This window comes from Sycon ciliatum, chromosome 1 (genome assembly GCF_964019385.1).
Source record: "Sycon ciliatum chromosome 1, ocSycCili1.1, whole genome shotgun sequence".
NCBI classification, from domain to species: domain Eukaryota; kingdom Metazoa; phylum Porifera; class Calcarea; order Leucosolenida; family Sycettidae; genus Sycon; species Sycon ciliatum.
Genome location: NC_088643.1, coordinates 27,225,648 through 27,248,147, shown reverse-complemented (window position 1 = coordinate 27,248,147; position 22,500 = coordinate 27,225,648). Strand labels below are relative to the sequence as shown.

The 22,500-nt window shown below is 48.4% G+C and overlaps 2 protein-coding genes across 2 annotated transcripts in view; both read right to left on the bottom strand.

The window, feature by feature from the left end:
• The window catches only part of LOC135821155 (protein O-mannosyl-transferase Tmtc3-like), a 27,066-nt gene extending 13,373 nt beyond the window's left edge, over positions 1–13,693 (bottom strand). The window contains exons 1-4 of the mRNA XM_065334225.1: positions 13,555–13,693; positions 10,108–10,190; positions 7,538–7,610; positions 125–211 (exon numbers count right to left, since the gene is read on the bottom strand). Coding sequence (XP_065190297.1) covers positions 125–211; positions 7,538–7,610; positions 10,108–10,190 — 243 coding nt within the window. The 5' untranslated portion in view covers positions 13,555–13,693. The remainder of the gene's footprint in view (positions 1–124; positions 212–7,537; positions 7,611–10,107; positions 10,191–13,554) is intronic.
• Positions 13,694–16,954: 3,261 nt separating this feature from the next.
• Positions 16,955–22,500, bottom strand: part of LOC135821134 (protein O-mannosyl-transferase TMTC3-like) — a 22,262-nt gene continuing 16,716 nt past the window's right edge. The window contains exons 7-10 of the mRNA XM_065334203.1: positions 22,076–22,159; positions 20,553–20,640; positions 19,328–19,377; positions 16,955–17,473 (exon numbers count right to left, since the gene is read on the bottom strand). Coding sequence (XP_065190275.1) covers positions 17,242–17,473; positions 19,328–19,377; positions 20,553–20,640; positions 22,076–22,159 — 454 coding nt within the window. The 3' untranslated portion in view covers positions 16,955–17,241. The remainder of the gene's footprint in view (positions 17,474–19,327; positions 19,378–20,552; positions 20,641–22,075; positions 22,160–22,500) is intronic.

Below are 22,500 nucleotides of genomic sequence, written 5' to 3'. Positions count from 1 at the left end.
CAGAGACCACCCGGCCACCCGGCTAGAAACACAGTGTAGTAGAGGCATTGTTGGTGTAGACGGCAGTGCAGCCGGCAAGAAGAATGTTTAGCAAAAGGAGAAAAAGAAAGTACTGGTCACTCACAGCATGGACAGGGTCGATTTCAAGCACTTCTTTGAAGTATCGCTCGGCATCTTGTAGCCTATCTTCCTTCAGACCGAGAACACCAAGCTGTACACAAGCAAGTCACATGCACAGGAAATGCAAATGATTCGTCACTCGTATAGGGGGTCAGTGTGGATATGAACTGGCACAGGGCACAAACTTGACTCACGCAATCGGATTTCATAGAGCAACACTGTACAACACTGTACAACACTGTGCAACACTGTACAACACTGTGCAACACTGTACAACACTGTACAACACTGTACAACACTGTACAACACTGTACAACACTGCACAACACTGTACAACACTGTACAACACTGTACAACACTGTACAACACTGTACAACACTGTACAACACTGTACAACACTGTACAACACTGCACAACACTGTACAACACTGTACAACACTGTACAACACTGTACAACACTGTACAACACTGTACAACACTGCACAACACTGCACAACACTGTACATCACTGTACAACACTGTACAACACTGTACAACACTGCACAACACTGTACAACACTGTACAACACTGTACAACACTGTACAACACTGTACAACACTGTACAACACTGTACAACACTGCACAACACTGTACAACACTGTACAACACTGTACAACACTGTACAACACTGTACAACACTGTACAACACTGTACAACACTGTACAACACTGTACAACACTGTACAACACTGCACAACACTGTACAACACTGCACAACACTGTACAACACTGCACAACACTGCACAACACTGTACATCACTGTACAACACTGTACAACACTGTACAACACTGTACAACACTGTACAACACTGTACAACACTGTACAACACTGTACAACACTGTACAACACTGTACAACACTGCACAACACTGTACAACACTGTACAACACTGTACAACACTGCACAACACTGTACAACACTGTACAACACTGTACAACACTGTACAACACTGTACAACACTGCACAACACTGCACAACACTGTACAACACTGTACAACACTGTACAGCACTGTACAACACTGCACAACACTGCACAACACTGCACAACACTGCACAACACTGCACAACACTGTACAACACTGTACAACACTGCACAACACTGTACAACACTGTACAACACTGTACAACACTGTACAACACTGTACAGCACTGTACAACACTGCACAACACTGCACAACACTGCACAACACTGCACAACACTGTACAACACTGTACAACACTGTACAACACTGCACAACACTGTACAACACTGTACAACACTGCACAACACTGTACAACACTGTACAACACTGTACAACACTGTACAACACTGTACAACACTGTACAACACTGTACAACACTGCACAACACTGCACAACACTGTACAACACTGTACAACACTGCACAACACTGTACAACACTGTACAACACTGTACAACACTGTACAACACTGCACAACACTGTACAACACTGTCGCGACTCTCTGACTCAGCTCCGGACGGTCAAGGCGACGGTTCGGGCCGAGAAGCGGAGCGCGTTCAAGTCTATGGCTGACGCTCTTCGCTCGGATCACCGGGAGCTGGCCCCTGTTCTCGACCTGGCCTCAGAAAAGGGTGCATCCAGCTGGCTGACCTGCCGCCCCCTCAGCCGCCATGGTTTCACACTCAGCAAGGGAGATTTCCGGGATGGCCTGTGCCTCCGGTACGGCTGGACACCTCCTCGGCTCCCAAGCCTCTGCGTGTGCAGTAAGCCGCTGAATGTGAGTCACGCCCTGTCGTGCCCGTTTGGTGGCTTCCCGACGCTGCGACACAACGAGGTGAGGGACATCACCGCCAGAGCTCTGAGGCAGGTCGCTCACAACGTGACAGTGGAACCCCACCTCCAGCCCGTCACCGGAGAGGCCTTCCGCCATCGCACAGCTGTCACGGAGGAGCAAGCTCGGCTGGACGTTGCGGCTAGTGGTGTGTGGGGTGGCCGATTCGAGCGCATCTTTATTGATGTACGGGTGTTCAACCCTTTTGCGTCTTCGAATCGTGCCACCTCCCTCGCTGCTAGCTACAGACGCCATGAACAGGAAAAGCGCCGGAAGTACGAGGAGCGAGTACGTGAAGTTGAGCATGCCTCCTTCGTGCCCGTTGTGCTCTCTGCCTCTGGTGGCTATGGCAAGCATGCCAATGCTCTTTTCACGCGCATCGCCTCTCTCCTGGCTGAGAAGAGTAAGGAGCCATACGGGCAGGTTATCTCCTTGCTGCGCTGCCGCCTTGGGTTTGCCCTGGTGCGTTGTGGTGCTATGTGCCTGCGTGGCTCAAGGAGCATGTTTGCTCCTGCCATGCCTGAGTCCCCTGCTGTGCTAGTGGCGGCGGAGGCACGCATCCAGTGAACCTGCACAGTGCAGTGATCCTACTGAGTGACAGACTCTGTAAATACTGTATCTGATGATTCGTTTTTTGTGTGTTGATTCTTCACAAAAAGTGTTATTTTGCCCGTACAAGAGGCTCAGTTTTACGTAAAAAAAAACAAAAACAACACTGTACAACACTGTACAACACTGTACAACACTGTACATCACTGTACAGCACTGCACAACACTGTACAACACTGTACAACACTGTACAACACTGCACAACACTGTACAACACTGCACAACACTGTACAACACTGTACAACACTGTACAACACTGTACAACACTGCACAACACTGCACAACACTGTACAACACTGTACAACACTGTACAACACTGCACAACACTGTACAACACTGTACAACACTGTACAACACTGTACAAAGTGTCCAGCAGTAGAACAGCACACAATAGACCCTTAGCAAAAAACGTTATGTTGTAACGGTATTATCGTAAGGGGGAAAATACCCTGATTTGGGTTCGACCTTTAGCAAGATGCACGCTATTTTTAGTACGCTGTTGCCACGAAAATATGTTCTTTCTTTTTTTTCTTTTCAAAGTAATACAGCTAGCGTGTGTTGAAGAAGAAAATGAGCGGAAACGTACTATGCTGTGAAACACGCATGAGGCATGATCAGGGCAAATGACAGCTGAAAAGAAAAGGAAAGAAAACAAACACACACACACACACACACACACACACACAACAACAACAAGTGCCATACGCATGAATGTTAACGGCCAACGCCAAGGCCGACACCATCGCAAATTGCCAGCCCACCGAGACGACGACGTGAACCCCGGAGACGAAGGTCGACAGCCCGGAAAACAGCAAACTGATGGTGGATCCGCACCCAGGACATGACGTTGCTGTAGGACTTGTCCCACCTGGAGGCAAGGCGCATAGCAAGTCGCCGTTGATACGCACGGTACTCTGTGTGCAGTGCACCATCAGTTGAGCAGACCAGCGGGGTGAAGGATGCTCGCAGCTCCTCTGCGGCCGCCTTGTACTTTCTCTTCTTGGAAGAGGCAGCACTGTTGGATACGGCGTTCCAAGAGAGGTTCGAGCGGACGTAGCTGGGTGCGTCGGCATCCACGATGCGGTTGTCAAAGTACGCCACCCTGTCTCCTTCCCAAACTCCCCGGACCAGCCAATCCGCCTGCAGTGTGGGGCGGTTGTTGCCATCCTGCACAGGTACCATCACCGGCTCGACAGCCACACCTCCCCATGCAACGTCTGCCAGCCGGGCATCGAAGTCGCGGACATCGTTGTGCCCGCGCTTGATGAGCCCACCCTTCATGCAATCCAGACCATGCTGTAGAGAGAAAGCAGCTCCACAGCCATCGCAATGCGACGGGAGAGCGTTCGGCTCCTGGCCATAGCGAATGGCCAACTGATCGCGGAACTGGACCGCCGACATGTCATAACCTTCCTGCTTGAGAGGAAGCACGGTCAACCAGCCGGAAGCGTTGCCATCAACGATGCGGTTGAGGGTCCGCTGTTGGCGACGCGGAAGCGCAGCTCGGAGGACTTTACTACGTTCCGTCATCTGCAGGTCTCGAGCACGGCTGACCTCGCTGGTGACTTGACGGCACTGGCTGATGTGGTGAGCCATGTCGACCGGTGCACCGGTGCAAATGGCAGCCTGCAGAATCTCAGTGGCGCGCTTCGATGTGGCATGAGCATCAGGGGCTGACGTAACGGGATTGGCCAGGCCGAGACCTCCCACTTTGGCTGGAAGGGCCAACAGATCTTGCTCAACGTCAAGCACCTCACGACCTAGCAAGCTGGGGGCGAATACGTGCCGGATAGTGTCCCGCAGGGGAGTATACTCGGTCTCGTTGCCTTCCAACACACGCTGGAGGTAGGTCCACTCGCACGAGAGGGATCTCGTAAACGCGGAGTGTGCTGACTGCGGGTACGCCTTTGCTGCCTTGGCAAGACAGTTGACACCATCGACCCAATCACTCACTCTGCTACGGACAAAGGAAGAGAGCTACCCAGGAAGCGACCGGAGGTGGTGACTTGCACGTTTAGATTGCCGAAGATTGTCTTGGCGGCCTCCACATGATGCGGCTTGATGATCACGATGGATTTCGAGGGCTCGGCGAAGTACCCAAACGCTGGACCCTGCTCAAGGAGGGAGAGGAACCACTCCTTTGCCACGAAAATAGCTTTGATTTCGCGCGGTACAACCATTTTTGTCACCATATACGCGATACAAGGTGAAATGCGTACGGACTATGCAATATTTGGCCAAAACACGTACCGTTGGTAACAACGATAAATCAGCCCCCATAACGTTTATATGCTGCAGCTTCAACGCTATTTGGGTGATCAAGGTACGAGTACCGTAACAAATAGCGTTACCGTTGTTTGCTAAGGGTGTCTATTAAATAGGGAGGTTTAGCACTACGTAAAAACGTAACGGATCTGGCACGAGTGTTACGTTGGAAACATTTTTGTGATTCGTTTTAGCACAGCGTTGTCGCCTGTATCCATGGGGATAAAATGGCGGACTGCAAACTGCAACTCGGAGTGTGTAGATGCGTAGCGTTCTGGCAGAACGCAGGTGACAGGCTTGTTACGTTCGAAACGTTACATCCTGCGTTGTGATTTTGGCGGGAAACGTAGTAGGCCAGATACGCTACGTTTTTACGTAGTGCTAAACCTCCCTAATGAGTTACGTAGTGCTAAACCTCCCTAATGAGATGTACTATACTCCAGAATACATCATGTTTGAACAAATGCTGCACGATTCCCCTCACTCCCACAAACTTTGGTCTATCATCGATAAAGTCACTGGCAGGTCGAAGTCGCATCAAGAGCCACAGGCATCACTCGATGATCTCAGCAAGACGTTTGGTGAAATCGTCACGGATGCTCGACGTCCTGACGTCCTCTCCGTCCCTCACGGTCCCCACAGTGAACCTGGATTTCTCACTTTCAAACCATGAACCACAGAGCAAGTAGTGAAACTGTTAACGACCATCGACCCAAGTAAGGCTACTGGTAGTGACGGCGTTCCCAGATAGGTTCTGAAGATGGCCGCCCGCACACTGGCACCGACCTTGAGCGCAATATTCAACCACTCTTTGCAGACGGGGGAAGTTCCAACAGCATTTAAACTCTCGTATGTATCTCCGTTTTTCAAGTCGGGATCACCTACAGCCGCCAGCAATTATCGTCCGATTTCCTTACTTCCCATCATCTCACGCTTATTAGAGAAAATCGTCAAGGACCAGCTGGATCGGTACTTGAGCAACCAAGGTCTATTCCCCAGCATGCAGTTTGCTTACCGCCGAGCCCACTCTACTGAGGATGCGCTGGTTTTAGCGGTGGACAGATGGAAAGACGCACAGTCCCAGCGAAAAACTGTCGGGTGTTGTTATGGTCGACATGTCTAAAGCGTTCGACCGAGTCCAACATGAACGTCTCGTCATAGACCTACACTCACTGGGTTTTCACGGCAAGGTTCTGGAGTGGCTCGTGAGCTACCTGTCCGGTCGGCATCGGCAGATAAAGGTTGGAGCCGAGTTATCGCCCGCAACAGCTTGCAGCCGAGGCGTGCCGCAAGGGAGTGTCCTTGGCCCCCTCCTCTTCGTATTATATACTAGAGCCATTAGCGACATCCTACCAGCCGCTATCGCCCATCAGGAGTTTGCTGACGACATCGTAATAGAATTTTCACACGCGAATGTAGCACTTGTTGTGCAGTTCCTCTCGAACGCAGTAACCGCGCTAGCGGAATGGCTTGGAGACATTGGTCTTCTTCTGAACAAGAAGAAGACCCAAGTAATGTTTTTGAAGCCTCGAGGGCAACAAGATCCAGTCGATCGCGTCCGCTGCAATGGAGATGAGCTTGCCACAGTGTCATCCGCAAAATACCTTGGTGTCATTTTCGACGACAACCTGAGCTGGCGGTCCCACATCCAACACCTTGCTAGCCAGACAGGGAAGGCTGTAAGTCGTCTATGGCGACACGGGGATGCACTTAGCATCACGGCCCGCTGGATATGGTATGTTGCCATGATACAAGCCAAGCTGTGCTATGCCGCAAACGCCTTCTTCCCCTCGCTGTCTGCCGCTGGTCTCACTCGGCTCGAGAGATCGGCGAAGTCCGGGGTTCGAGCAATCCTACGACTGCAGAACCCGATCGCGACTCAGCCGCTACGAGAGAGACTCTCATTGTCCACCATTGAGAGATTGTTTCAGCAAAAGCTCCTCATGTTTGTATTCCGTTGCCTGCAAGTCACTTGTTTTCGTCTTTTTTCACCCCAACCGCACCTTCTCAAGAAGATCATGACCGAAGGGCCACTCGCGGACAGGTGACATGGCTCTTACGCGTCCCCTTCCTTCCGGGTCCTGCTTGACGGTCCTCCATCCGTTTCCAAGGTGCCATTCTCTGGAATAAGCTGCCGGCTGAAGTTAGATGTATATCACAAAAGGATGAATTCAAGAGCACCATCTGACACTGTATTGAGTCGCTTGTCCCTACCTCTTTGTGTAGCCTCTAGAACCGCTAGTTCTTCAGTTCCCTCTTTTTCTGCACGATTGCCTTGTTTGTAAGTTCTCACCTCTTTTCTGCACCATTGCCTTATGCTCTATTTATGTGCACCATTGCCTTCAGGAACGCTGTATTTTGTTCTCGCATCCTTTCTGGACATTGCCTCCAGAAACGCTTTATCTGTAATCGTCAGGGAAATCTCGCATAACAACTAAACTATCGTAATCCGACATGACCATTATTCATTTTTCTCATATCTTTCTCATACATATGCATATCGCAGATTTCTCGTTTTTGGTAGGAATCGGAGAATCCTCCCCCTGGTGAGAAGGCAGTATTGCCTGTGCCCTGAGCGAATTGAAATAAAAGAATACATGTTTACAGTACAGCAGCAGCAGCAGCAGCAGCAGCAGCAGCAGCAGCAGCAGCAGCAGCAGCAGCAGCAGCAGCAGCAGCAGCAGCAGCAGCAGCAGCAGCAGCAGCACTTACATTGAAGTTAGAGACTACATTAGTGTTGTCCAGAGCACGTGCCTTCTGGAGAATTCTCCTTGAATCTTCCAGTCTGAAACACATAACCATACGAGAATGTGTCAACATGACTACACTAATTTCCTGGGCATGGGGTTGCAGAGAGGTTTTTGGTGTTTTTGTTTTGGGCGGTGTGTTTGTTGCAGAGAAGTGGTGTGTCATTACCAAGCTGAAGAGTTGCACCCGTGTGCATTGGACCATGAGCATTGTCCGTTCGCTTGACCAAGTAATACTGCTACTTTTAAATAAGGAATACCACACCATACCATTGCTGGTGAGTGGCTGGTTTGTCTTGGAGAACACAAACAATGTTGGTGTTTTGGGGTAGGGCTGTGGCGTAGACCACGGTGCCATCTCACTGTCCCACTGTCCAATGCAAGGCTGCCTTTTAATACAGTCTGCTGATTCCAGGCCCGCCGCAGAGACTGGGGCAGACTGGAGGAGACTAGGGGAGACTGGGGGCAGATTGGGTGCAGACTAGGAGAGATTGGGAGAGACTGGGCGAGACTGGGAGAGACCGGGGAGGCATGCTCATACAATAGGAGTTCACCGTAACAAAGTTCACCAAAGCTGCTCAAACGGAAACTTGTACCTGTGAGAACAGCCTGCATCAACACAAATACTCTGGCCTGCACTGCAAATATCTCATTGCAAAATGGAGCCATGCACCATGAGTATGTTGCACTATCCGACTGCTAATTAACTTTGCCTAGAGGTGGGGTGGGGGGCAAAGGCCCAAGAAGGGAAATGACACTAACAAGAAACAACAGGTTGTAGCCAGCTTGACACTAAAGACGGGCGACTGGGAAAGTGCGTGCATAGGTGTGCACTTTTGCATGGCTCCACACATGGAATACTGCATGGCACTGTAGCCTTTGCAGGCCTATTGGCACGTTTACCCAAGCGTCTACTTGAAGTACATACAATCATGTACAATAACATGTACACGCAATGTACTCTGCACAAAGAAAGTTTACATACTGGCCAACCTTGCATGACACAGTAGTGCTTTCCATTTCGAAAGGTGATGGCCAAACATGAATGAGGGTGCAGCGCCATGATATTAAGCTACAAGCATGCTAATAGGTCTGTGCGGATGTTCTATGTTCTAGGCGCGGAACAGTGAATCGGGTACATGACTGTACATATGGGTGCTCCGTACGGGTGGAACAGTGCATCGGGTACATGTACATATAAGTGTTCCGTACGGGTGGAACAGTGGATCGGGTACATGTAGGTGTTCTGTATGGTAGGGGTGAAACGAATATTCCGAATATTCGAATGTTCGTTCGATAAGCTCAACCGAACAAATATTCGTAACGACGAATGAATACAAAATACTCTCACACGGCGCTCTGCTACATCCTCTGGCGTCATTGACTGGAAGGGCTTTCACTTTCTCTTCGTTCCTGCTGCTGTACTGGTGCCGGTCGCAGTCTCTGTCACCGATTCAGCGTCCCAGCGAGATTCTCCTCATCATCGCTCTGTGGCAGTGCATCGATGTCGGAGTGATCGCTTGTTCGACCATCTGAATCTCGACCCAGCTCAGCCGCATCATCTCGCATGATCCCATCAGCATAAAATTCCTTGTCGTGAGTATTGAGCAGAAGAGCATCGTCAGGCAGAAGCCCGACGACCACCTGAACGCCGCTTGGTAGCCATTGTCTTTCGATCTCAAGAGGTGACATTGACAAGTGACAAGATCAGCGCCCTTCGCATGCCAAAGTGGCCCGAAAAACATTTCCCGGGAGTAAACGAGCATTTCTCAAAATGGCTAATCTTCACGGAAGGACTTATCATTGTATCATTGTAGAGAGCTTCGCAGTCGTAAACCAACGAATATTCGTTCGTTCGTTCGTTAACAGAAAGAATATTCGGATAGTCAATATTCGTATTCGTTTCACCCCTACTGTATGGGTGGAACAGTGCATGGGGTTGGGAATACTAGCTCAATAGCTAGAAGCTCGTTAGTCAGTCTAGTACATACCAGTTTACAGAGTCTACTACAGACAGTCCAGCAACATGCTGCCGTCTTCCAGTGCAATGTTTGCCTGTGTCTGTGTGGTGGGCAGCATTCTGTGGGGACCATTCTCTATCCGCGCACTGGAGGACACACATCGCCTGACATTTATAGCGCTATGAAGTTAAGTGAACAATGAATATGAGCTTTGATGGGAGAAAGAATGTGTTCTTTATGGTAGCTCTCTCCTCTTCCTCCTTGTCTGTCTGTCCGTCCGTCCGTCTCTGTCTCTGCGTGTGTGTGTGTGTGTGTGTGTGTGTGTGTGTGTGTGTGTGTGTGTGTGTGTGTGTGTGTAAGTGTGTGTGTGTGTGTGTGTGTGTGTGTGTGTGTAAGTGTGTGTGTGTGTGTGTCCAACCATCTGTCTGTCTGTCTGTCCGTCCGCCCGCCCGCCCGCCTGTCTGCCTGACCTGTCTCTCAATAGCTCACTCAATAATGGTAATGTTCATTTGAAAGCTTACAATACACTCGTTTTCACCACTGATGAATCTTCAAGCAGTTTCATTCTCCTCACCTGCCTAGATCACGGAGGAATTCGCCATAGTCAATGTGTGCCTCTACACTATTATGGTCCACCGCCAAAGCTTCTCCGAACATCTATTACACGCACACACACACACACACACACACACACACACACACACACACACACACACACACACACGCACATACACACGCACGCACGCACACACGCACGCACACACACACACACACACACACACACACACACGCACACACGCACACACGCATGCACGTACACACGCATGCAAATATGTACGCATGCACACACGTACACATGAACACACACAAACGCACACGCGCGCACACGCGCACACACACACACACACACACACACACACACACACACACACACACACACACACATACATACAGAGGTCAGGGCAGGATAGTGTCAACTTGTGCTATCCACAGCTACATCAAACATTTCCATTGACATGATGGATTCCTCCAGGTCATTAGTGCAGTTCATGATACGCAAAGAGGCACACAGCGACGGTACAATCCAGTCTTCTTTGCTATGAACTTAGTATGAAGACTTGCTTGTGCTGATGCATTTCGAGTATAAACAGGAGACAGCGTCGTGCGCCGACTCCTCCCGATGTGTGCACCTGCAAATTAGAAAATGTTTACCATTTCAAACACTACCGGCACACTTCCCATGAAAAAAAAACTCACCATATGGCTAACACGACTGAGTTGAATTTTAGCAAGCTAAGATTTCATGTGGCTTGCTGTATTTAGGGATAGTCCAGGACAAACTTTTCTTTTCATGTGGCTATTAGGGAGGTTTAGTCCCACGTAATCCGTGGGTACTTTACGTGTGTGTACCACGTGATACTCAGTGACCCACGTACAGACGTTTTCTGATTCACGACATACCGTGTATGGAGGCTCACCCACGTTCCGCCAGAACGTGGGTGAAAATCAGAATGGAGCGCATTGTGCGAGCTGTGAGGGTGCTTAGCTGAAGAAGTTTCCGAAGCACGAAATCAAAATATTGGATGAGCTTCTTAGGCCCGGGTAGCTTCGTCTTTGACCAGGTTTGGGCCTTTCCGTTACGTGGGAACTAAACCTCCCTATTATTAGAATGGCACAACTTTCATGGCTACTTTTTTGATCTTCGTGACAAACTGGTGTTGTGGGCATGATTCCGCTTCATTCGTGGAGAACTAACAGAAAGACGTCCCGGAAAACAAGACAGTCTCGTAGACCCGAAAGTCAACCCGGACCGTTCCTTATGACTCACGCCGTTCGACATTGAACATTGCAACAACTGCTGCATGTCACGTCATAAGAATTGTACAAGATTTTACAGCTCGCCCCAGCCACCCCAACAGGCTCCCACATCCCGTACCGTCGGCGTTATGTGGAATGTGAACCAGGCTTTAGAGCACACATATCACCAAGAGTATATAACCTCCCAAAAGTGTATAAACCCCCAAGAGTATAATTATAACCTCCCAAAAGTGTATAAACCCCCAAGAGTATATAACCTCCCAGGAGTATAACCTCCCAAGAGTATCCAGGGGCGTCGGAACCGGTGCGGCAGGCACGGCCAAAGCCGCACCAATAATTTTCGAAGTTTTTATTTATTTATTTTTACGGGAACCGGCCTCTTGCACGGGCAGAATTAACACAATGATACATTTCAATTTTCAAAGTGGAGGTGCCAAATCATGTACAGTGCCAGTGGTGGCAGTTTATTGTTTACTGACTCGAAGAGATAGATGGTTACCCCGAAATAGGAGATGCTCCTTTCCAACCCAGGTCGCATGACTACCCAAAGCGAGCCTTCGGGGTTAGCCAAGTAGTGTTCCGTAGAAACCTTGTTGATGGCTTGTCGACTCTTGTACAGGTACCATGTTTTACATCGACAATGCGGTGTATCATCAGCATGCATATTCTCATTTCTCATAATTATTATTCTGTAGCATTAAAATTCATAATTTGGCCTTTTAGGCCCAATTTTCCAAAACCTTTCCCGGGGAGGACCCCCGCACCCCCCCCCCCCCCCCCCCCCCTCTCACACTTTGCCCGCACCAATGTTAAACTGCTTCCGATGCCCCTGGTATATAACCCCCCAAGAATGTATGTAGCACTCAGTAGTCCACCAGCTCTCTATATGTGTTCACTCCTCTATAAGACTATATGTCATCATCTGTTTACTTCGTGCCTATATGGCTTCACTGCAACTTTCTCTATATAACTCTAGGTCATTCTCTCTATAACTCCAGACGCGACTTTCCCCATATATCTCCACTCAGGTTGAGACTTTCTCTGTATGACTCTAACTCAGATGGCCAACTTCTCCATACAAAACCGGAGTTGGAGTCATCCAGAGAATGTCTTAACCTGAGTGGAGATAGATAGAGAAAGTCGCGTCTGGAGTTTTGCAGAGAATGACCTGGAGTCATATAGAGAAAGTCGCAGTGAAGCCATATGCCCAAAGTAAACAGGTGATGGCATATAGAGACAGTAACGACAAATAATGATGCCATACTGAGTGTAACATGTATTACCCCCCCCCCCCCCCCCCCCCCCCCAGAGTATATACTATATAACCTCCCAAGAGTATATACCTCCCCCTCCCCCTCCCCCCCCCCCCCCCCAGAGTATTATAACCCCCCCCCCCCCCCCCCCCAGAGTGTATAACCCTCCAAGAGTATATAACCCCCAAGAGTGTGCAACTCCTGATTCCCTTTCTATGGGGTTCGCCGACGGCGAAAACTCACATCACGTGGTGCAGTGTCCCAGTTGTACGTTGCCAGCCCAGTTCTAGCGAGCAGCGGAGTAATAATAAAACCACTCCCTGGCAGAAACTCACTGCGCGTTTGCAACTCGTCTGCATAGTCATGGCAGATTTTCGGATTGCGCGCACGCTATCCTAAGTTGTACATAGTACAAAACGTACCCGAGACACGTGATGTGAGATTTCGCCGTCGGAGACCCATATGCAAAGTGCACACTCTTGGGGGGGGGGGGGGGGGGGGGGGGGAGGGGTTATATACCGTACTGGCAATATTATGTTGCCGCGTAACGCAGGGGGGTGCGGCGTAACGCGCGACCAGGCTAGTGCGACAAATTTTCGTTGCGTTCGTAACGCGCGTCCGGCGGGGTGCGGCGATCTTTCATTGCAAACAAGGCTGAAAACTGTGAAAGCACGTGTACCGCGTGGTGAAAAGTTCAAAACTGGACGCAGCAGGAAGTCCTGCGATAGCAAAAAAAAGGACTGCGGCAATATAGAAACCTGTGTAAAGGCTCCTGTGCGACTTTGCATGTAACGCCCTGCGTGCGGTAAACATGTGCCAATGTAACGCTTCATGGCCTCACTGCGACCAATATATTGCCAGTACGGTACTCTTGATATCACCTATAGGCAATGTGTACTGCAACGTAATAGTGCAAAGTTCTTCTAAAGGGCCACGCCATTGTCACTGACCTTCAGGGCTTCAGCATGGTCACTCTCCTCTGTCTTGAGAACATTGGCTAATTTACCAAAAACTTTCAAGTGAGCAGGAGCAAAACGCTGCTTTGAACCTGCTTTTAAGCTCGGCAGCAGACTTCTCGCCTTCCCGATAGGCCTGAAATTATAAACGTCAAGAGAGGAGAGAGAGAGACAGACAGACAGACAGACAGACAGACAGAGAGAGAGAGAGAGAGAGAGAGAGAGAGAGAGAGAGAGAGAGAGAGAGAGAGAGAGAGAGAGAGAGAGAGAGAGAGAGAGAGAGAGAGAGAGAGAGAGAGAGAGAGAGAGAGAGAGAGAGAGAGAGAGAGAGAGAGAGAGAGGAGAGAGGGAGAGAGGGAGAGAGGGAAGGGAGGGGAGGGAGGGAGGGAGGGAGAGAGAGAGAGAGAGAGAGCGAGAGCGAGAGAGAGAGAGAGAGAGAGAGAGAGAGAGAGGGAGAGAGGGGGGGGGGGGGGATAGAGCACTGGAGGACAACAATCTTACACTTGTATTATTAAGAACTGCTTTCCATGGAAATTGTTATATGTACACAATGGATCACTCCGTACAAATCCAAGAGTCGCTAACACATGCGCATGCATTGAACAACTACTCAAAAAATACCATAGCAAACCTTCTGCACTGCAGCATACCAAGATTACCCTTCGGAGCTCCGGCTTCGAATAAGTCAGTGTGTTTGGCCCATCTTCTCCCAAAATTTAGAGCAATTCAAAGTAAATTGTTCACACTCTGCCACCATATTACTCCTGAACTCCAGACCTCCTTTGGGTTTTTTCTTTGCTCCACATGGTGGACGTTTCTTCTGCGGTTAATTTCGGAAAGTAGTTAGTTGTTGCAGTTTGCAGTCAATTTGGGGCGTGCCCCTTTCCGGTGACATGGATGGGGGATACCCTGGAAAGTTCCAGTGGCGAACGCGTTTCGAGCGGCTCTGGTGAGAGTTCAGCGAGTTCCGAGTCACTCTGGGTGTCTGCTCTTTCTCTGGCTTCTAAGGGTCAGTGAGATCTTCTCCTTCGCGCCGGGCTTACGACTCAGGCATTGGAGCCTTTTGAAGTCAGTGAAGATCAGCAAGATCTTCCCTTGACTAAGCCTCAGGCATTTGATGCGTGCGCCAACGTGGACACATCCGGCAAGTATCTCACGCTTTTGAGAACTGCCGTTCACGAATATTTAATATGCATATAAATTTAGTGTTCACGTCTTACTTGAAATTCCTGTAGTTTCAGTCTACAACTCCGTAGCCTTTCTCCTTTTCTAACTCAGTCTTTCCATCATCTGACAGTGCTGCTCTCACCTCTAGCTAGGTGGAAGCACCCTCCGCCAGATGCAAACTACATTCTTATCTCGCTAAAGACTCTCAAATTTATTTCTTCTTCGCGTTCACTTTCGTTCTGCAGTTTATTTATTTATTTATTTTCCTTTCTTTCTACCTCGTGGTAGACACGCTCCATGCGCCACCATCTTTGTTTCCATGGCACCACAGTGCACCTGACCACGCGATCTCTACGCAGCTCGGGCCCAAAAGGGTCTGGGTACGCTGCGATTTATTTGGCCTCGCCAAGTACGTGCTCAGTTTGTTATCACATACGTATACACGTATATCAAAACCTATTTCCATCGTGCCCTGACAGACGAAGAGTGTAGAACTATGCTCACAAAGGACCTGCGTACTGCCACAGAAGCGTTGATTGCCCCCAAGATTGATGATTTGGTGAAGAACTAGATAGGCAAAAAATATGGGTGAACTGTTCGTCGCCCCTACCATTTTTTTCCTGGCTAGAACTCTGAAGATAAAGTTATAGTACTTCATAAGGTTACTTTATGTGCAGACTGGACCTCAAGGACGCATTCCATTCTGTCCACATCCATCCGTACAGCCGAAGGTGGCTCCTTTTCGCTGGTGCAGAGAGCCATCTCAATACACCAAAGCTCGCTGTTTGGGCTCTCAGATGCCCCCACCCCCTGCACTTTCACCAAGATCCTGACACCTGTTGCAACGTTCCTCAGATCTCTGTGAGTCCTTCTGGTGGTGTATCTCGACGACTGGTTGTGCATAGCTCCCACCGCGGAGGCAGCCAAGCAATCTGTGAACGGTGGTGTTCCTGTTGGAGCAGGCTTCGTTATCTCATCTTGAGGGGCAAATCGATACTGACATCAGTATCTTCTCCGGAGTTCTTACATATAACAGTCAATTCACTGTCCGTGCAGCTTCATCTTCTGGATCAGAAGCACGAGGGTATCAGCAAGGATAGTCGTCAAATGCTTAACAAGAGCACTACCAGCCTCTCAACACTACGTTATTTGCTAGGCAAGATGTAAGATGCAACAAAGGCAGTGCCGCTAGCACAATCGAGGTCCAGCAGTTTGTCAAGAACCAGCTAACAGACAAGCAGCAGATCATTGTCTAACTGAACGATGCCCTTTACACACACACTCCCCGTACAGAGTATGCGTCGGAAGCCAGACGGCGTGCAGTTTACCTTGACACGCCCCACCAAGACCCAAGGGGTAGGCTCTGCACCGAAAGAGTTTGCGCTGCCTCGGCTTGCACAAGCATCTACACTCTGTCCAGTGGTCTGTCTTGATAAGAATTTGTCCCGCACCGTTTCTTTGCGGCCTGCTGCCGATACTGGGCTCTTTGTGTCAACTCGCCCTTCTCATGAAGTTGCTAGCTTTGCTACGCTCGCTGGCTTAAGAATGCGCTCAAGGCAGCCGGCCTCTCAAGCACGTATACAACTCATTCAACCCGTGGTGCTTCCACAACAGCAGCTATTGTTGCTGGCGTCACTATGGCTCAGGTACTTTCCGTACTACTTTGTCACAGCTGATTGAAGTGGTCAGCATACCTTCAATGAGCACTACTATCGTCCAAATTCACAGCTGTTCACAGATGCTGTCCTCTCGTCTGGCAATGACAAGGCCTGTCATGGCGCTCATCAATCATGACCAAGTTCACTGTAGCTCTCTCCCTGACTCACCGTGGCTGTCCTACAATATTTGCTCTGCAGATTTTTGACTCGGTTGCCGCGCTCTCCTCTGCTTTGGTCTGTAGCAAAATCTCCCGGTGAGACCTATTCTGTATTTCAACCGCGTCCTGTATAGTTTAATGCTAATAACATGGTAGTATGGTAGTGTACTGGTAGACTCATTAGTTGTTGTAAGTATGCTTGGACACGGGTTACCTACTCATACTGGCCAAAGCAGGTTGGGTTCCTTCAGGCTTGTGCTCTGGGTATATCACTTTGAACATCACATTGTCACATTCCAAGCCGAAACTCCGAAGTGTAATTGAAGATTCCGTAAGGACTGCTTGCAGTCTGATGTGGAATCTGAGTTATACGAGGAGTGGAGGTAGAGAATACGACAATGTGTTCCCACACAGTTGTCAGTAATGTCTGTGGATAGACTCATACCGTCCCACACTGTCACATGAGTCAAGAGCTCCGAAGCAGGCCAACGGAGGTCTGGAGTTGAGCAATACGGCACCGGAGTTGGAAAAATTAAATTAGAATTGCTATGATTTTTAGGAGCGAATTAGGCCAACCGCACTGTCACATTCTCTGCCTCCACTCCTTGTGCAACTCAGATTCCACATCAGACTGCTAGCAGTCCTTGCGCAATCTTCAACTACGACACTGCATCACATCAACATTACGGTAATGTTCATCAAGTAACTACAAACATAAGAGATTTGCTGGCGAATCTTTGTCTAGGGTTCTTGCCAGCACATTCTAGCCTGCTGACAACGGCAAAATACAGGCACAGGCAAACACGGCCTCCAATGATTGAGCGGATGAGTAGCCAACCAGCACATACCTCAATACAACGCTTCCGGTCTTTTAAGACTAGGCTGTTCTCTGCTACATTCATCCATGCACCAACGTCATTGGGCTGAACACTAAAACAGGTAAGCACCAAACACCAGCAACACAACCATAATAACTTAAGAATTAATTAAGTAAGAGAAGAAGGGGGAGGGGGGGGGGGGGGAGGGTCCTACTTGGAGAAATGTTTGTGAAATTCTGTTTGCCTGTATTGCTCAACCCCACTGTAATTTAATTTCTAACAAACAGAACTTTATCTCCCAGCTGTGTAGAGGCACGTAGCACATCCTGCCTTGGCTTGGCCACCTAGCCCTGGTTTGGTCAGTTATGTCGTGACATTCAAGTGTACGAGTTTAGTGTGTAGTACTCGGTACGCACTGAGCTCTGTGTCTTTCTCTGGTCTCCATATACTGCATGCATTCACGTTACACGCTTATCAGTTTGACCCTGAGTTCATGTCTGCTATCCCGTGTCTCCTCTACTTCTGTTTGCTTCCACGTGGTACACGGCTACGGTGTAGCACTGCACGTGTTCCGTCAGCTTGAACTGTAGCATAAATCGTACTTTAGTCCTGCTCACACTTCATTTACGTCACGTACCCGCGCGCGCGGTTCTTCTGCGCTCTACTGCGCAGTACGGTAGTATTCCACATTTGATTTCCCGTATACTTTTCTGGCTGGCTGGTGCCTTTTGCTGTTTGTCCTTGGAGAAAAGGACGGGTCTTTCCACTGGTAGTTGGAATTCAGTAACCGTTTTTAGGACGCTCTTGAATTATGGTTTGGAACTAAAACACAACGTAGAAGTAACTATTGTCTCTTGACTCTCTGGTGTATCATATTATCCGTCCGATATCCACTAATCGTCACAAGTTAGCCCTGGCTTGGCCACTTAGCCCTGGTATGTTCAATTAGCCCTGGTTTGGCCACCTAGCCCTGGTTTGGTCAATTAGCCCTGGTTTGGCCACCTAGCCTTGCTTTGGTCAGTTAGCCCTGGCTTGGCCACCTAGCCCTGGTTTGGTCAAATAGCCCTGGTTTGCCCACCTAGCCCTGCCCCTGGTTTGGTCAGTTAGCCCTGGTTTGGCCAACTACAAAGATGGTCAGTTTTTTTAACCCTTATCCGACCGGCCAGTCAAAAATCGACGACTATCCGTCGATGACTTTAACAAGCTGTAACTCACTTAGTCTTGATCGAATCATTTTGGTCTCAAAAGATGCTGGAAAGACCCACCATTCATTTGCAAAAGACCGGAGCGTCTTAGCATCTTTCAAAGAGAAGTTATAAGTCTCTGAGCGAGGTCTGGTTTCGCACCGCATACAAAACAAGTTTTCAAATGGTGTAACTTTGGCCATGATTACATTGCCCTCCCAAAACTTTGCCTGGATGCTTTCCTGATGGTATATTCAAAATGTGTTAGCATGAAAGTACAAAATTAAGACTACAAATAGTCCACATGTCGATGAGCCGTACTTCTCTTCAAAAATGGAATTGGAGATGGAGTTTTGTTCCTCTTACAAACGAAAGCTAGAAACTGTTTGTACAGAATTCCTCATGGCTCAAGCTTTCCAAAAAGCCCAGGTTTGCCAATATCTCCCAAGGGAAACTAAAGTTATCAACAAAAAAAATGAGTCGCGGCGTCTCGCTTGGACTGAGAATGTGTCCACTTTGACAGTCGGATAAGGATTAAACAGGTTTTTTACGGCACCAGGTTTGTCCGTACCAACTTTCCGCACCTCGTCGCAGACTGAATAATTATTACTACTGCCTCCAGTGCCTTCAGCCATGCCGCTCGTTCACCAGCCATGTTGACAGGAACAATAATTATGTTTCAGAACGAATCTCTTGTACAGTGTCCGTTGTGGAATACAAACAGTCTCTATTCTCTCCTATGTCACAAATTTACAACAGCAGTTAAAATCCACACAACCTACATTACACTCTGCGAAAAGTACTTGTCTGCTAACTCTGGTTGCTGGCGAAACTAAACACAAAGAAGAAGAACAGAGAATGCCAGTAAGTATACTAAACACAAAGAAGAAGAAAAGAGAATGCCAGTAAGTATACCGGACAAGCAGAAAGATTCGGCGGAAATTGAATTCCGTCACTTTCGTCCCAGGAGCTTTTCAGACCAAAATTAAATGCAGAACTAAAAGTCGATTTCACCAGTCTTCTAGCACGTTTCAACACCCGCGGATGAGATTTTCAACCATACAAACTGCCTTTCTTTGGAGTTGGAAAATTCACTGGCTAAAATTTCCACTTATAGACCTTATTCGATAACGTGATTTTCGGACTCGCCTCCAGGGATTTGTCGTAAGCTGGGGCACGTGTACGTGAAACGAGTGGCAAGAAAGTGGCAAGAAAGGCCCAGTTTGTACAAGGGAGTAGTGAAATACCGGTATTTTAACTATTTTCTGCTCCTATGTTCCCACGCCGAGTCCACTGTGCACTGAGTGCAGGTCTCTTGCCACTCACTGGTTCCCGGGACCCTGGTTCACGTGATTGTGACGTTTATCGAATAAGGTCTATAAATTACATGATTGGTGAGAATAGTACTGCAGCAGCAGCAGTAGCAGCAGCACCACATGCACAGGAAAGTGGAATAACATCATGAGTACAGTTTATAATTCATGTCACCACACACATGTCACCACACACATGTCACCACACACATGTCACCACACACTGCACATGGTGTAGAGTGAGGTGTGCACTACACACTGCACATGGTGTAGAGTGAGGTGTGCACCATACACTGTACGACTCGTATGTAGTGTAGAGTGCACAGGGATAGGGAACAAAGCTATGGGCAGACAGACAATGCACCCAGCACCAAACCAAGCCCCGGGCCACTTTAAGTTTCTTTTTAAACTTGAAAGTACATGTACAGCAAAACCTGGTTTAAGTGACCACCCCACGGTGCAAGCAAAAGTGGTCGTTAAAGCCAGGTGGTCTTTAGAACCAGGTCCCACAGTGTCTGTGTAGAACGCATGTCGGTGCATGGAAAAACGGTCGTTAAGAGCAGGTGGTCGCTAAACACAGAGGTCGCTTACACCCGGTTTTACTGTACAACAAGAGCAGCAGCGGCGGCGGCGTCAGTCACCATATTTACTCAACTCCATAACGGTGACCTATGATTCATTATTTTCACCCTACCTGATAATAGTGACCTATGTTGCTGTACACCTTCGCATTGCTTTGAGTTACTCTCAACGCCGCAGAGAAGATGGTGAAATCACTATCCCTATACATGGAGAAAAGTACAGTCAGGTGAAGAAAAACATCAAGTAAAAAGAATGATATTTTTCTAAGTTTCTACTCCTGGAAAGAATTCTTTCTACTATGAAACTTGCGTACAGCACAATGACTCTCACCGCCACTCTCCTGACCATTCTCCTTCTTGCTCCCCGACTCCTCACTGGATTCATCACCATCCACTCCATCATTCACATCCTCTGCTGATTCCATGTTTACTCCGTCCGTCCCGGACTGCTCCACCTCGCTTGACTTAGCCGACGACATGTTGTCTGGTCCCTCAATGACTCGCCCTCGTGTACTCGATGTGTAACATCTGTTGTAGTTGGCTGTTGATCGTCTTGGTCTGTTAATGGTTGCATTGCATGGTTGGTTAGTTGTGGTTGTTGTGATCTCCGTTGTTGCTGTTGGTGTGGTAGCTGGTGACACGAAAGGTACTTGTTGCGGTAGTGATGTTGTTGTCGTCGTTTCGCATGGCCGGCCACGTCATTGTGCTGTACGCAAGTTTGGTAGTAGGAAATCTTCAGTGTACAGCCATCTTGTGGCTAGTCTTGATTGTTACAATTAGTATTCTGATTCTTGTTTCACTGTATTGTGCCGTGGTCGTCATGGATGTGGTTTACAGTTAGAAGTGTTGGAAGCCATTTATCAGCGTCTGTATAAACCCAATGTATGCGTACAGAAGGATAGCATTATTACGTTGAAATTGCTCAAGTAACTTCTGTTTAAAGTGTGGCCAAGCGTGACCGCTAGGCGAAATGTTTTGCTGTTTGTAATGCTTTTTCTTTTCTTTTTTTAAAGTTTTTTATGCAGAGTAGAAATTTAAAATCGCGAACACCGTGTTGGCCTTCCCTTATGGAAGAAGTTTTTGGGCGACCTGGCCAGATGACAGATTAAGCATGAGCATGCATTGTTTTTTGCACGGTTCATATGCAGAAAACTATGGGACTTGTTGCTGCGCTTTAAGTGCGCAAAGCAGCCATGCAAATGAATGTACCGAACACAATATCATTTTTGCAGCTCAACCAAATGTGAGAACGACAATCGAACCACAAAGAGCACAGCACCTCCAAATGAAAAGGAAGAAGCAGGGTGTCAGGCACTACTACACAGTACTCAATACATACTCAATACATGCTCAGTACATGCTCAGTACATGCTCAGTACATGCTCAGTACATGCCCAGTACATGCCCAGTACATGCCCAGTACATGCTCAGTACATGCTCAGTACATGCTCAGTACATGCTCAGTACATGCCCAGTACATGTTCAGTACATGTTCAGTACATGCCCAGTACATGCTCAATACATGCCCAGTACATGCCCAGTACATGCTCAGTACATACTCAATACATGCTCAGTACATGCTCAGTGCATGCCCAGTACACACATACACATCTACTGCTCTCCAGTCTCCACTCACCACTGGTAATTACGGACGAATGTCTTCGCACTGAAAAGGACAAGAAGTCCAAGAAATCCTACACGGACCAGCTTGCCAGTAATCCTGAAATCAAAGAAAGAGAGAAAGGGTAGTATACCAGCATGGGTGATGTACATGTGTTACTGTTCTAATGTTCTAATGTTCTAATGTTCTAATGTTCTAATGTTTCAAGCAGTCAAATACAGAACAGACCAACAAGGGCAATCAAGGCTTGTTTGCTGCTACTTCAAGTTTCATGCTCTCGCAATCATCATCAGGCAAAATGAAGATTGGGTGCCGACCATGCCGGTACATATGCCAGGAGAGGGTGGTATGAAAGCTGTGTGAGAATGTGGGGTTAGCGGTGTTACTTTAGGCAGGAGGCTGCGTGCAGAGTGTGTGGTTGTTGAAGTCGGGGGCTAGCA